The 14563-nt window shown below is 34.3% G+C and overlaps 3 protein-coding genes across 3 annotated transcripts; 2 read left to right on the forward strand and 1 right to left on the reverse strand.

Annotated features, from left to right (window-relative positions):
- The first annotated feature begins 2124 nt into the window (after positions 1-2124).
- Positions 2125-6123, forward strand: fundc2 (fun14 domain containing 2). Its single transcript, XM_057360890.1, has 5 exons — positions 2125-2213; positions 4443-4590; positions 4766-4841; positions 4936-5064; positions 5267-6123. The coding sequence occupies exons 1-5, from the start codon at positions 2198-2200 to the stop codon at positions 5342-5344; spliced, it is 447 nt and encodes a 148-aa protein (XP_057216873.1). The 5' UTR covers positions 2125-2197; the 3' UTR covers positions 5345-6123.
- An 80-nt stretch (positions 6124-6203) lies between these two features.
- Positions 6204-6653, reverse strand: cmc4 (C-x(9)-C motif containing 4 homolog (S. cerevisiae)). Its single transcript, XM_057360891.1, has 2 exons — positions 6525-6653; positions 6204-6425 (listed from the first exon to the last, which is right to left on the reverse strand). The coding sequence occupies exons 1-2, from the start codon at positions 6580-6582 to the stop codon at positions 6286-6288; spliced, it is 198 nt and encodes a 65-aa protein (XP_057216874.1). The 5' UTR covers positions 6583-6653; the 3' UTR covers positions 6204-6285.
- Positions 6654-7460: 807 nt separating this feature from the next.
- On the forward strand, positions 7461-10662 carry brcc3 (BRCA1/BRCA2-containing complex, subunit 3). Its single transcript, XM_057360888.1, has 8 exons — positions 7461-7659; positions 7740-7859; positions 8132-8219; positions 8345-8433; positions 8664-8719; positions 9511-9642; positions 9809-9852; positions 10054-10662. Exons 1-8 carry the CDS (start codon positions 7555-7557, stop codon positions 10200-10202), a joined length of 783 nt encoding a protein of 260 aa, XP_057216871.1. The 5' UTR covers positions 7461-7554; the 3' UTR covers positions 10203-10662.
- The last annotated feature ends 3901 nt before the right edge of the window (positions 10663-14563 follow it).

Genomic DNA, 14563 nt, shown 5'->3' on the forward strand with positions numbered 1-14563 from the left:
AATTGAACTAAATACTATGTAATATATTCAATAGTGGAAATGACATAAAAATTATAAGTCTAACTTTAAAATGTATGCTTTAAATGTATCATTCTCACATTTGTATACTTTGGTCAATAAGAATAATTTATGAAGTTATTTATTAATTATTTGAATGAATTAAAAGAGCCGTTTCATGTCTATCCTTGAATCAATTCTAATCAAGGTTGATGAAGGATATAGAAAGTAATTAGTAATAAGTAATTAAATACTTTTTGGAGAGAGTAATTTGTACAGTAATCTAATTACACTATTGAATATGTAATTAGTAACTAGTAACTCATTACTTTTTCAGAGTATACCCAACACTGAGTTTAACTTACATTATGCTAGTGCTTGATCTGCAGTCTGCAGAAGTTTCGTAGTTTTTAAAGTATATGCCTGTCGGTAATGTAGCCTATTGTTTTTGCTCTTGGTCTACTGTAACAGTATTTTTGGACATCTGCCTAATTAAACTAATAAAACAGATATCATCTTTTAACACCACATTAGCTGTTGTTGTTACACTTTCAATGCCTTTACAAAAAACGTGTTATGAAAAGAGTGTTCTTCTGCAGACAACTCTGAATAAAACAGGTAATATAGAGTTTATTTTTCATATTTCCCATACTGTGACCATAAGCGGTTCTTGTGAATAATAACTGCAATATGCAAACACTGCTAAATCAATCCATCCATGTAAATAAAAAATAAAAACATTCTGCAAACTAATAAACAAAGTTAAAACATCCAAACTACGGGATGCGTGAAGGGACAAACTGATCCTACTTTTTTTAACCGCGTTAAGATGTATTTCATTTCTGACATTGAAATCTCTGGCAAAATTTAAATGTTTAGTTAAAATGATAACTTGCAGATACCGTTCATGGATTCATGGCCCTGTGAGTTGCATGTAACAGTCTGTATTATTATTCTGAATAAAAACATTGATTTACATTTAAGAATTTGACATGAAAATTATGTTAGGTTAGATATAAAGTAATTATATCTAATTATATAGGGGTGTGACGAGACACTTATCCCATGAGATGAGAGACAGATTGGGTTCACGAGATCAAGACAAGATTTTTACACTATTTTAAAGTAATCCTCAATGATGAAATAAATGGAAAAAAATGGTCTTTTATTCACCTGAAAATCACAAAATTCAAAATAGGTGCATTTAAAAATGTGGCTTTAATTAATGTAATTTTACGTATTTTTCCTCTTTGTATCTGTCAATATTATCCTGCTTCAGTATATGTGACATCAAATAAGATTTAAGGAAAACGTAATCTAAATGTAATCCAAAAGTAGATTACATTACTAAAATGTGTAATCTAAGAGATTACGTTGCTGACTACAATTTTGTCATGTAATCTGTAATCAGTACTGATAACAATTAATAAGTAATCGACCCAGCTCTGGTCTAGAAAATGGGAATTAGGGACAGAGTGTAGGCCTATAATAAGGGTTTCCCGTGTGCCCCTGTGTTCATAGAACTGCAGCTGCTGGATATATGTGACAGAAATGCAATTTTTAAAATGATTGACTCAATTGATACAGGCGATTTTAAAACGCATTCTATTTTTAATAATTCATTATTAAATCAAATTAATTTAACCAATACAAATATAAATGTTTACTCTGAAACAAGTTAATGCAATAATTAATTTTATTTATGGACAGGTTAAACATCAGAGGTCCTTTGTGGTGAAAATATTTTATGCTATAGGATATTAAACACAATCTTGTGAATCTCTGATCTAGAAAATCACAGTCCACATAGACAATAGAGGAAAAGCTGAAAAAAGCAAAAGAAAAGCCCATAAAAAGATCTAGCCTATTATTGCAGTGTATTATTGGTTTGTCATCCCATATATTATTTTGCTTCCTGGCTTCTTGTTTTTTAATTGTACAAAATGGATAAATATACAATAGGCCCAAACAGTACATACTTATGCAGATTCTTGTAATATTCACTAAAATTGTGATTTTCACTATAAAAATGATTATATTAACATGGCCGTGAAAGGCCATATCAAGGGAATTAAACAAAAAAATGGAGCGTTACTTTGATGTCGCACAGCGGTCCGTCTGCGCAGAGCGCATACTGTGGCAGTCACGTGACGGAAACGTGCACGCAGGATTATCGCCCGGGTAGAAAACGCGAGGAAAAATGACCGACAAGAAAGGTAAGCGTCGTGCTATCTTTAATCATCACTCTTTAAACATTTAAACAGGACGCGTATTATTTTATCTACTTGACACTATCGTAATACGAGCCTTCATGAAAGTAACGTTAGTCTTAGAGCTGCTAAATTCCGTGTATATAACCATCTGCTTTTTAAGCAGGACTTTATTATTTAAACTGCGTAAAGTTATATACCAAGATTATGTGTTAAAGTGTCCCATTAATATTATAATAACATTTTATAATGACGCTGCCAGCGTATTCACAGATCATCCGAGTACAGAAAGTCACATGTAAATGCCAATGTTTGTGGTGAATGAGTCATTTTAACCACACACTCACTCCCCTTTATGGGGTAATTTAAAAAAGCAGCATCACAATAGCGGCATACTAAAAACCTGCTTTCTTTGAAAGAGAACACGCACTGTCATCTTGACTTTAGCCGGACCCTACAGAAGGATTTAAACAAGCGCAAAGACACGAGCATCTTCATATTAACATGTTACATCATAGTTCAAAAGAAAAGTTGTCAGTGTTGATAACGTGCCAGCTCATGTTGAATGTCAAATATATGAATTTTTTGTCAGTAAGCGGTCGGCTCATCGCGTTACAGCTCAGATTGAATCGTCCGTAGGACTCTTGACTTCAGATCAGTCTGAAAGCGATACTGTGTTGCCCTTGGCTGCAGTATGTGCTATTTCTGTGTCAGGCTTATGTCTGGAGTCCAACAAGGTCACTTCTTTGGACAAGGTTATTGTCAAGGCATGAGGCCCTGTAGGGACACCTTCACTGTCCAGTCAGATCTATATCTCAACTGTAATTTAGAGCAACCATGTTAGTTTGGAATTGTTCCAACAGAAAATGAAAGTAGTACACAGTGTGCATGTTGTTTTACTTCTGCTGCTTTACTTTCTGGTGTGTCATAAGGTAACCAGATCAAGTATCAACGTGACTGTAATGTCATCCGAATGTTATCATGCGCGTGTTATAATTTCTTTTTGATTAATATCAAATTATTAGGGATGTAACAATATCAAAATGTCACTGTACCTCGGTATAAAGTCCAAGGTGCAATATTTATTGCTGTATTTAAAATGACCAATGATGACTTAGAAACGTGCCGTAAGCATCCTCTTTTCTTTGTCCTCTAATCATTACTGTTGCTTAGAGGTGTGAGTTATAGTATGAGATGGGTCAGATGACCTAAAAATCCCTTTTATAAAATAAAATAATTGCACCAGGGCAATTCTGTGAAAATGTCAACCTTACCACGAAAAAATAAAGTTTTTACCAGCGGTTTTTACTATGGTAACAGCACAGATTTTAACATTTGGTGGTTCAAATACCCATGTGAGATCTCTCTTCAAATTTGTGAAGCATTTGTTTTATTTTTAGTGCATGATTTTTCATAGTCAGGTAAGTGCCATTTTCAGGATTGTCACATCCATAACGCTACATATTCCTCATAAATGGACACATGAAAATTAATATAAAGTAACTATTTTATGTTCTATAAAAAGGCATCCCTTCTCCATTCATTGGGTATTATTGCTTCAGGATTGTGCATTTTATTTTACAGAAATCCTACAAAGTTTATTGTCTCCCAAAAACCGCATCCTTTTTTTTGGTCACATCCATAACGCATGTTTATTTCCCTTTTTTTAAATAATTTTTTTCATAGACTGACATTTTTTGATGTTTAGACTCTGTCAACAAGGGTTCAGTAAAATATAAACAGATGGTTCAATACATTCGTAACAAATTCATTCTCTGAGCATTTTTATGTCACGTCCATAACGCAAAATGTCACGTCCATAACGTTGGAATTGCCCACCAGATAGACCTTGCCAAAGGTAACATCTATTATTTTTTTCTAACATTCTTTATGTTAGGCCTGGAAGACCTATCGATACAGTCATGTGACCACGATAATATTGAGACAATTTTGCTATTGCGATAATAACACGAAATCGATAACATTGTTACATCCTTACTAATTATGCATTTAGCAGATGCTTTTATCCAAAGCAAAGTACAGTGTCCTGGGATTCGAACCTATGACCTTTGAACTGCTGACACAATGCTCTAGTTACAGGAACAAATTGTGTACTCTTTAATTTTTTGTGTTGCTGACCTGCGTGACAGTGGTTTTGTACGTACTGACATCATATTTTGAGTCTTGAGTTAAAATTGGGATTTAAAAAAAATGCACATCTTTATATTTCGACAGACGGCGAAACCTTTGATGTTTTGGAATTGGCAGAGCATGTCAAGAAACAAAGGTGGTGGAACAAAATGTTTGGCAAAAATAACTCTGGACCTGTGGCTGAGAAGTACTCTGTTGCAACACAGCTGGCCATTGGAGGAGTGACTGGCTGGTAATACATGATATTTACATGGACACATCTGTTTGGATAGCATTGACATGTAACAAGAACACTGTCGCACCCTTGAGTACTGAGCTTAGTTGAAGAAGTAATATAAGTATACAAGTATGTACCTTAGTATGAGAAAAAGATTGTTTCTTGTATTCAGTGTATGTTTTTTTTTTAGGTGTGCAGGGTACTTGTTTCAGAGAGTCGGGAAGGTTGCTGCATCAGCTGTTGGTGGAGGATTCTTTCTGCTCCAGGTAACTGTTAAAACTGTATTTGAATTATGTGCATGCACTGTAACTTCTCATTTGACATGGGGAAAGCTACAAAAAATCTGTTCTGTACTTTCAGATCGCTCATCACACGGGCTACATTACAATAGACTGGAAAAGAGTGGAGCACGATGTGAACCAAGCCAAGAAACAACTGAAGCTAAATACAGAAAAGCCAACCAAAGAAGTGAGATCAAAATTCAATGAGGTAAATAACATTTTAACACCAAATATTTTATGCAACCATTTAAATATATTATTTTTATTATATGCTGGAAAACACACATGAACCGAGTAAACTAACAACAGGTCATATTTCACTCTCCAAACAAACAAGCATGTAAATAAATTTAGAATTTGTTGACATTTCTTAATGACAAACAAGGATGTCTTGTTTTGTCTTTCTGTAGGTGCAGGTGTTTGTCAAGAAAAACATTGTTCTCACAGGAGGCTTTGCTGGTGGATTTCTGCTGGGTCTGGCCTCATAGATGCGCTCTCTCTCTCTCATACTACCTTTATGTCTTATGAATGAAGAATATCTATCGATTACATATATAGCAGATTACAGCTTTGGAAGTGTGTTATTGAAGCTTGTATTACACTTTGCACTCCTTTTTTGTCTGGGCTCTAATTAATAGGTTTAGGCATATTATAATGTATTCATCAGGTGTATTTAAGCATGCTAGTATGTATTTTCATTACTTTTTTGGACAAGCATCGTTTTTATCATTTGTACCTGTTGCCCTGTTACACTTTTGTTATGCTCATATTTGAACAGTTTGCTATATATTTTTGGTACAAAACATTTTTGAAACGAATTTTGTTTAAACAAGTAAATTGAGTGAAATTACACCCTTAAATCCATATATAAACTTAAAAATACTTAAAAAGTGTATTATAGAGCAAAGTGCATTTAAATGTTCAAACTCAAGTGAACATTTTTGTGCACTCTTTAAGTACGTTGTTGTAATAAATTGAGACATGATTTTAAAAACAAAGGGTGAATAAAAGGTCATTTTCTTTTGTTAAAAATGATGTATTATGTGTTTCCTTTGGCTTTCTACACAGATCCCTGGTGTATATCATCTTAAAGAGAACCTGTAAACTGTTTTCTCATTGGTGATTGATGTCACTTCATAAAATGAGGTTTGGTCATAAGATGAAGTAACAAGTAAATTTACAAAGGCAAAAAATTATGTTGTACAGTATGTATCAATGAACAACATTCGCTCTAAAATGCATTACTGGGTATAATAAAATGATTACATCTAAAGCAGCTTCTGATTTATTTGAAAGCTGAATTTTATGAGTAGAGGATGACAGTGATGAATACACACTTGTACCGTATTTGTGATAAATATTTATTCAACATGTGCTTAACGCGCACGAGGTAAAGACTCCACAGATCACCCCGATATATCAACGCATGCTATGTTGTTGTTGTCTTTGTAGATTTGATGTCTTTGGTAAATCCAGAACAGCACACAGAGTTTTCTCCTGCATGCGCTTCACAACACTTCTTCATGGCTCGGATCACATCGTCACAACGACTTTCCATGTATTTGTTGGCTGTTAAAACATTTAACACACACACAATACAGGTGAATTTCTCGGAAACACCAGCTCGTAGTCACTTTTCATGTGCGACATGATTACTTTTTAGTCTACCTTGTAAACATTTCTGTATCGCACAGGCCTGCTTTTGACAAGGATCTTTTTGCGACATCTTATTGTAAGATTTTAGTTGCAACTTTGATGAAGAAGAGAAGCTTGTGTTGTTTATGTGTGCATCTCTATTTCTTCCGGTCGGAAACATAGTGCGCGACACATAAAGACCGCGCACTGGCCGCTTATCCGCTGCTGCGATAAATGGATACTTTACAAAGACATTACAAAAACGTATTGATATGGGTCCTTTGGAGTAAAACACAACCAAGGAAAAATAAATAAATAACTCATCCATTCAGTTCTTTAGGAATATATCGAGATTCGTTGGTTTCTTTTTGATATGGCCAGTGTAACATGACAGGACATTTTAAAGAACGTATTAATATTACTATAATAACAATAATATAGTAAATATATGAAGAGTTCGTTTCCAAAATGAGATAACTTTTTTCAAAACTCATCATGTTTTCATTGTTATCAAGTTTTTATTGTGTTAGTTAGCTGTATTTTTTAGTTATTATGACTCAATCAAAACAAATCAACTGCAGTTTGATTGGTATTAATTGGAATGCACAATAAAAAAACATGGTTTTGACAAATTTTAAAAACGGAGTTATCTCATTTTGGAATTAAACTCTTCATATAGATTTTTATGGTTGCTGTATCAGCTTGACAATGCAGTTTTTTAGTGCAGTCTCATTGGTCTATTAGTGTGGGAACCCTGTGACATATCAGTCACAAAAAATGTGTACCATAATTTCTTTGACACTGATGTTTTTTTAGATAACATACTGCATTGTCATTTTTGAGTTTTGACTGGACTGTAAAGTCAGCGCCGTACGATCCATCTATGATGCGGAACACACACTTTGCCCATGCGCAAATGTTCCAGTAGGTGGCAATGTGTGCACCACAAGCTGATTTGCCAACCGCCGTGAAACTTTGAAGAAGGAGATGCGGAAGTGCTGCCCAGTCATAAACAAGCAATCAAACTCAGCACAACATTATTAATTACATTACTTCTAATAATATGGCGGTGAATGCGGTGCATTTAGAGTCCGACGCGTTTCTTGTCTGTATGAATCATGCTCTCAGCACGGAGAAAGAGGAAGTCATGGGATTGTGCATTGGCGAGGTGAATATCTTAAGTTTAATCTGTGTATTGGTTTACGGCATCAGATGTGTTATGAAACTCTTTACCGCTGTAAATTTTAGGTGGACACAAACCGCATCGTTCACATTCATTCCGTCATTATTTTGCGTCGGTCAGACAAGAGGAAAGACAGAGTGGAGATTTCACCCGAGCAGCTGTCAGCAGCATCTACTGAAGCTGAGATATCCTTTCAGTCATATACGCGTTGTCATATATGCGTTGGGTCTTTGTAAGATACTATTCTAGTCATATATAGTATTGATATTATACAATGCGATATATGGGATTATGTGTTTGTTTGATAAATATTATGATACTCTGCTTAACATATTAGTATTAGTATATTCAAAGTCATGACGTGATTCACATGTGTCATAAGCTGCAGATCTGACCAGACAGTAGTGTACTACCTTGTTTTTCCATCTTTATAACATTTGTTCTTAACATGAGGCACAGGTTAGCTGAGATGACGGGACGTCCTATGAGAGTTGTGGGCTGGTACCACTCTCATCCGCACATCACTGTGTGGCCCTCACATGTCGGTTCGTGTTGTCCTGCAGACGCTCTCTCATTTAGATTTTCTTTTATATTTATTTTTGAATGGATATTTTTTGTATGATTTATTTCTTTATTCTTGTATTAAATCATTTATTTTTGCCCTGTACAGATGTTAGGACTCAAGCAATGTACCAGATGATGGATCAGGGATTTGTTGGTCTCATCTTCTCATGCTTTATAGAAGACAAGAACACAAAGGTATGTTAAGTGCATCTCAGTGGGAAAGTGAAGTAATGCTAGTTTTGATCGCCAGTTAGTGTCATGTTTTTTTTTATTTACTGGTGCATATGCTTTCTTTAATGATGATGTGTCATGCAGTGGTTTAATGGGGACGTGACTCAACAAATAGCCTATAATACATATAATAACACATTATTCTCAATCTTCTAGCTTTAGAGTGATTTTGTCTGTGATTTGTTTGTTTCTAGACTGGTAGAGTTCTGTATACATGTTTTCAATCAGTCCAGGCCCAGAAAGGTTCAGAGTAAGTAAAGCACTTCTTGTTTTTTTCTTTAAAGGGATAGTTCATCCAAAAATGAAAATTCTGTCATCATTTACTCACGCTCATGTAACTTCATACCTGTATAAATGACTTTGTTCCGATGAACACAAAGAAACATATTTGGAAGAATGTTAGTCATTTTCAGTTCCGGGACATCGTTGACTACCATAGTAGGAAGAATTAAATTGTAGTCAAAGGTGCCCGAGAACTCTTTTGTTTTCCTAAATTCTTCAAAATATCTTATTTTGTGTTCAACAGAACAAAAAACTACAATATTTTTTTTCCTTCTATGGTAGTGGATGGTGTCACAATACTGAAAATTGCTAACATTCTTCCAAATATCTTTCTCTGTGTTCATTGGAACAAAGAAATGTATACAGGTTTGAAACAACCTGAGGGTGAGTAAATGATGACATGATGAGTAAATGATGACTATACCCTTTAATGAATAGTATTTCTGTAACTTTTAACAAACCTTTTAAAATCAGTTCGACTTCAATATATATGTAACTTTCTTATTTTACATTAATCGACATTACTTCAGAAGTTTGGACACAAACGTTCATTCTTTATTATTACTGTTTCTCACATTTGAGAATATTAGAAGTATAAAATAACATGCATTGATATATAGGATTTATGTAGTGACCAAAATAGCAAACTTAATACAACCCAGTCAGAGCTATGAAGACATGCATAGTGTGCTAGAAACACTCTTTTTTGCTTATGAATCGGATTGTTGCCTAAGACACATTTTTCTCCCATACGATAAGGTATGAGCGGATTGAGATCCCAATTCATGTTGTCCCACATGAAGCTATTGGAAAAGTTTGCCTGGAGTCTGCTGTGGAACTGCCCAGAATTCTCTGTCAAGAAGAACAGGACACATATCGAAGAATTCACAGGTAAAGAGGCATTACCAGAATAATCCATGTTTCACATTATTTTATACTAAATTGCTTCTTGGGATCTCATATGATTTTCTTTTCTCCACTGGCTAATCTAGAAGTCATGGAAATTGTCCAAAGATGCTTTGTACTGACCGTGTTCCATCCATTTCCTTTTTTGTAGTTTAACTCATCTGGATCCGATCACAAAGATACATAATGGATCAGGTAATGTATTGATAATATCTAAAATTGCAAGGTAGCGAAAGTGAAACAAAATAATTTTGTACTATGTAATTGCATTTACCATTTGTTAATAAGATGTGTATAGTTTGGAAATATTGTTTATTAGTGAAACTTAAAAAAAAATCTCTATCTGTGTTTTGTAAACATGTGTGCTTATGTAGTTTGTATCTGTGTGTTGTTCAGTGTTCACTAAAAACCTGTGCAGTCAGATGTCGGCTATAAGCGGCCCGCTGCTACAGTGGCTAGAGGACCGTCTGGAACAGAATAAACAAAGTATCATCGAACTCCAGAAAGAGAAAGAGCGACTGACACAAGAACTGGCTTCATTATGAACAGAATGACTATGAACGTCCTAATGAGCTTCTTTCTTTTATTTGATTTGCTGTGTTGCACTGAAAGCGCTGATGTTTCTGGCCTCCAGGAATCACTGAGCGAGTAAAGACAGGATGTCTGTAATTCAGCGGTTGTGTGACCTCGGCACATTTCTCATCACCGCGTCTCAGCGCTTCCACTTGGAGATTTGAGTTATGAACCCCTTTCTCTGTCTGCCCTCACAACCACTTGTTTAACTCAATTTTGTCGGCGTTTAGCCTAATATATCTTTATTAAAACCCACTTCTGTGTTGTAGGATGTACACTTACTGGAAAATCTTAAAATGATAACAGTTGTCAGGTTGAAATACAGTTATATTGTTTGTATCATTGATATGTTTATGACGTCACATACAGCTGTAAATCTCTGAATGTACAAACTTTTCCAAATAAATGACAATGTTGAATAAATAGATGAATATCCTGCTTTTTCTCTTTATGGGTTTTCTCTTACTGAACTAAAGTTTGAAATATGTCATTAAATCTCAGCATAAACCCCTAAACTATATTACTATGCATAGGCAACATAGACAGTTATATTCATAAATCCCCATTTAAAGGCTGAATTTTCTGAGCTGCTGTCTAGACCTGTGCTGAATGTTTCTGTGAATATCAAGTAGCTCTTTGCTTCAACAGTCTGGCACTTAAACTAAAAGTAGCAGAGGTGTGATAAAGATCGCTGTTGGATGAACTTAAAAATAATTGTTAACAGGATTTTATGTCTGTTGTAGCTTGTTAAACGTATTTTAAGACTAACTGGTGATTTTTCTTTGCTAAATGTATCTGTAATGTTATTTTAATTTAATAGAACCAAAATCCTCAGTTTTTTTGTTTTTGTTAAGGTGTCAGGAAACAAACAGTATTTGTTCTGTCACTGGTGTTAAAGCATAGCTATGCTATAATAATTACACTTTTCATCAGACGTCAAAATATTCTTAATTAAAATGAAATTTCATAAGAAAATCCGTTGTCATAATCTAATCTGTAACATGTTATTTTATTTCATGCCACTAGGTGGCCACATACGCCCTTGATAAAATGCAGTGAAGCGGTTTTAACAAGAGTTTCATGAAATACGGAGTCGTTTATCTCTGTCAGATTGTGAAACTGGCCATGCAATGCTGACTAAATGAATAATTTTATCTAGCAAGCTTTTCGGTTAATATGGCATGCTTGATTTTTACAATAAGGAATAGTGCAGAACTAATAAACACCAAACAATCAGATATTTTCATTACCAGGCAGCATAAAATAAACACTATTTTTATGTTAATGAAACATAATAAAGTTAACACAGTCACACTAGAATACAGTTATGTTGCAAAATTCCTCTTTACCATATCACTTATGAAGGTATTTCAGTAGCAAAACTTGAGAGCATGTAGATTTTAATTTGTGAACTTGTAAAGTAAGTATTTGTACCTGTACACTAAAATGTACACTCACAGCCCCAATGTGAAAACTTGTCAAATAAAAAACTGAAATTGAATGTTGAGATTTGCACTCGTGGACAAAACTCACAAATCTGTCTTCTGCATTTGAAGTTGCAGAAAAATAGTCACAAATGTGTAAACTGGCATTTACAAAATAAATTGGCAGATACAAATGCATAGCACATATTTACACGTTTTCCTAGATTCAGATTTGAATTGCAACCACAAATAGGCATCTACAACCTCTCAAATCTGTCACTGCAGTTTCAAATCTTCCCGCCTTGACTTTTGCTACTACTTTCGCGATAAACCCGTTGCAAAACTAACTTGTGCACCTGAAAGCTCAGAGGCGAGAGAAAGAACGGCATTTGATGACGTCACGCGGCTGAGCCACACCGCCCCCTAATGGCGGGGAAAATCACAATGAAAGGATCTAGCAAATAATAGTTTAAATAATGTTTAAATAACTAAAGCGAAACCATCAGAATTATGTATACTATCATGTATAATTATTCCATGACTTATACTATCTTGTATAGATATCATTTCGTTATGTATTTTAATAATATCATTCTGTATACTATCGATAATACGTTGTGTACTATGGTTTGTTTTAAAATATAATGACAGGCTGACTACATTTGCTGTTATGTATACTATAATGTTCATTGATATACTATATAAAAATGTACATTTCCACAGTTCAACATTATGATTCTATAGCCTAACCCTTGAGAATTATTATTGCTTTAGTTATAATGTTACCAATATTATATTAATATTAAAAAAAATATGTTCCTGGTAGTATAATATAAATTAAATTCAGTGAGCAATGTATTATTGACCATTATTGCACTTTTAAGCTATTTCTACTTTTTATATTTTTTTGTTATTTTCAATAAAGGGAAAATAAACAGAAATTGTATGCAGGACTGTGCAATGCCACCATATACAGTATTGGGGTTGTGGGTTTACCTGGAAGTTTCTTTTCTCATGGAAGGTTTGGATTTTTAACAGATGAGCTTAAACATATTTAATCAATATTTAGTGTACAATTATTTTCTCATGTGATAATTACTAGCCACAGGATAATGCATCCAGTCGGTTGTATCGCAGAATGTATCTTCAGTGTTATACAAGAACTGATTCTGATCATTCTGATATAGGAGCCTTACACAATGACAGGCTGACTGTACATTTTCTGTTTTTAATTTTGATCATTATTGTCAGTGAACTTGCTTCAGCTAAGTTAGGTTGTTAATTAGGTTGCTAATTTATACATCACCCTTATCAGATTCAAGATCTTTATTGTCATACAGTATGTACCTGTAAAAAAATTATATTTTGCAGATGGGGTAGAAAAGCAATAAATATATAATAAAGGACAAACATAGAACAAAGATATACTGCAGTAAATATAAAAGAGAATAAAATAGAAAAGTTAGTTTATAGTAAAAAAGTGGCCGTAAATAGTATTTTTGTTAAGGAAACTGTATTTATTGATTTAGAGTTTCATCTTAAATTAAATACTGTATTAGTGATTCAAATTGTGGTTTTTCCCGCCATTAGGGGGCGGTGTGGCTCAGCCGCGTGACGTCATCAAATGCCGTTCTTTCTCTCGCCTCTGAGCTTTCAAGTGCACAAGTTAGTTTTGCAACGGGTTTATCGCGAAAGTAGTAGCAAAAGTCAAGGCGGGAAGATTTGAAACTGCAGTGACAGGTTTGAGAGGTTGTAGATGCCTATTTGTGGTTGCAATTCAAATCTGAATCTAGGAAAACGTGTAAATATGTGCCATGCATTTGTATCTGCCAATGCATTTTAGTAAATGCCAGTTTACATGTTTGTGACTATTTTTCTGCAACTTCAAATTCAGAAGACAGATTTGTGAGTTTTGTCCACGAGTGCAAATCTCAATATTCAACTTCAGTTTTTTATTTTACAAGTTTTGACATTGGGGCTGTGAGTGTACATCTTAGTGTACAGGTACAAATACTTACTTTACAAGTTCAGAAATTAAAATCTACATGCTCTCAAGTTTTGCTACTGAAATACCTTCATATCACAACTCAGGGGCCAAATGTTAAACATCTATTGTTCAAATCTTACTTGTAAATGCTTCAGTTTACATTTAAAGTGATAGTTCACCCAAAAATAAAAAGATCTGTCATCATTTACTCACTCTCAAATTCTTCCAAATCTGAATACATTTCTTTGTTCTGCTGAACACAAAGGAAGATATTTGAAAAAATATTGGCAACCAAACAGATCTCATCCCCCATTCACTGCCATAGTAGGGAAAATAAATACCATGGGAGTAAATGGGGGATGAGATTTGTTTGGTTACTGGACATTACTTTACTGGCAGAACAAAGACATTTATACAGGTTTGGAACAATCTGAGGATGAGTAAATTATGACAGAATTTTCGTTTTTGGGTGAACTTTCCCTTTAAGTGCGTGTGAACTCAAAGAAAAACGTTTTAAACTGGTTGATGAATGTTGATGTTTAATCAGGTGTTTTTCTTTCCCACATGCAATACAACCACACATGTGACACACTGCATTCATGGAGTAAGAACATATCTTAATTAATGTCAAAGTTCACAGAAGGGACCACAAATCACTCTAATGGTGACTGTGCACAAAACCCAAACGTATTTACAACAAAACCGGATGGAAACACGAAACACAGCGAAAACATCTGTTCATTGTAAATAGCAATTATAAGCATGTCCCAATACTGTCACCAAGCTTTGATCAAAAACACAAAGTTATTAAATTGCAAGTCCTTGTGGGTATTTCCCCAGCCACAACACTCAGCAGTAAATACAACACTGTGAAGTTTACAGTTTTTAGCCTAAATAACTTTCTAGAATTTTCAATTAAAAC

The sequence above is a fragment of the Triplophysa rosa genome, linkage group LG19, assembly GCF_024868665.1.
Source record: "Triplophysa rosa linkage group LG19, Trosa_1v2, whole genome shotgun sequence".
Taxonomy (NCBI): domain Eukaryota; kingdom Metazoa; phylum Chordata; class Actinopteri; order Cypriniformes; family Nemacheilidae; genus Triplophysa; species Triplophysa rosa.

Coding starts and splice junctions, on each gene's coding strand:
- fundc2 (XM_057360890.1), top strand. Junction 4,591..4,765: donor ATTGGAGGAGTGACTGGCTG/GTAATACATGAT, acceptor TTTTTTTTTTAG/GTGTGCAGGGTACTTGTTTC. Junction 4,842..4,935: donor GAGGATTCTTTCTGCTCCAG/GTAACTGTTAAA, acceptor CTGTACTTTCAG/ATCGCTCATCACACGGGCTA.
- cmc4 (XM_057360891.1), bottom strand. CDS start 6,582: ATGTCGCAAAAAGATCCTTGTCAAAAGCAGGCCTGTGCGATACAGAAA. Junction 6,426..6,524: donor GATACAGAAATGTTTACAAG/GTAGACTAAAAA, acceptor ATGTTTTAACAG/CCAACAAATACATGGAAAGT.
- brcc3 (XM_057360888.1), top strand. CDS start 7,555: ATGGCGGTGAATGCGGTGCATTTAGAGTCCGACGCGTTTCTTGTCTGT. Junction 7,660..7,739: donor TGGGATTGTGCATTGGCGAG/GTGAATATCTTA, acceptor TGTAAATTTTAG/GTGGACACAAACCGCATCGT. Junction 8,434..8,663: donor TAGAAGACAAGAACACAAAG/GTATGTTAAGTG, acceptor GTTTGTTTCTAG/ACTGGTAGAGTTCTGTATAC.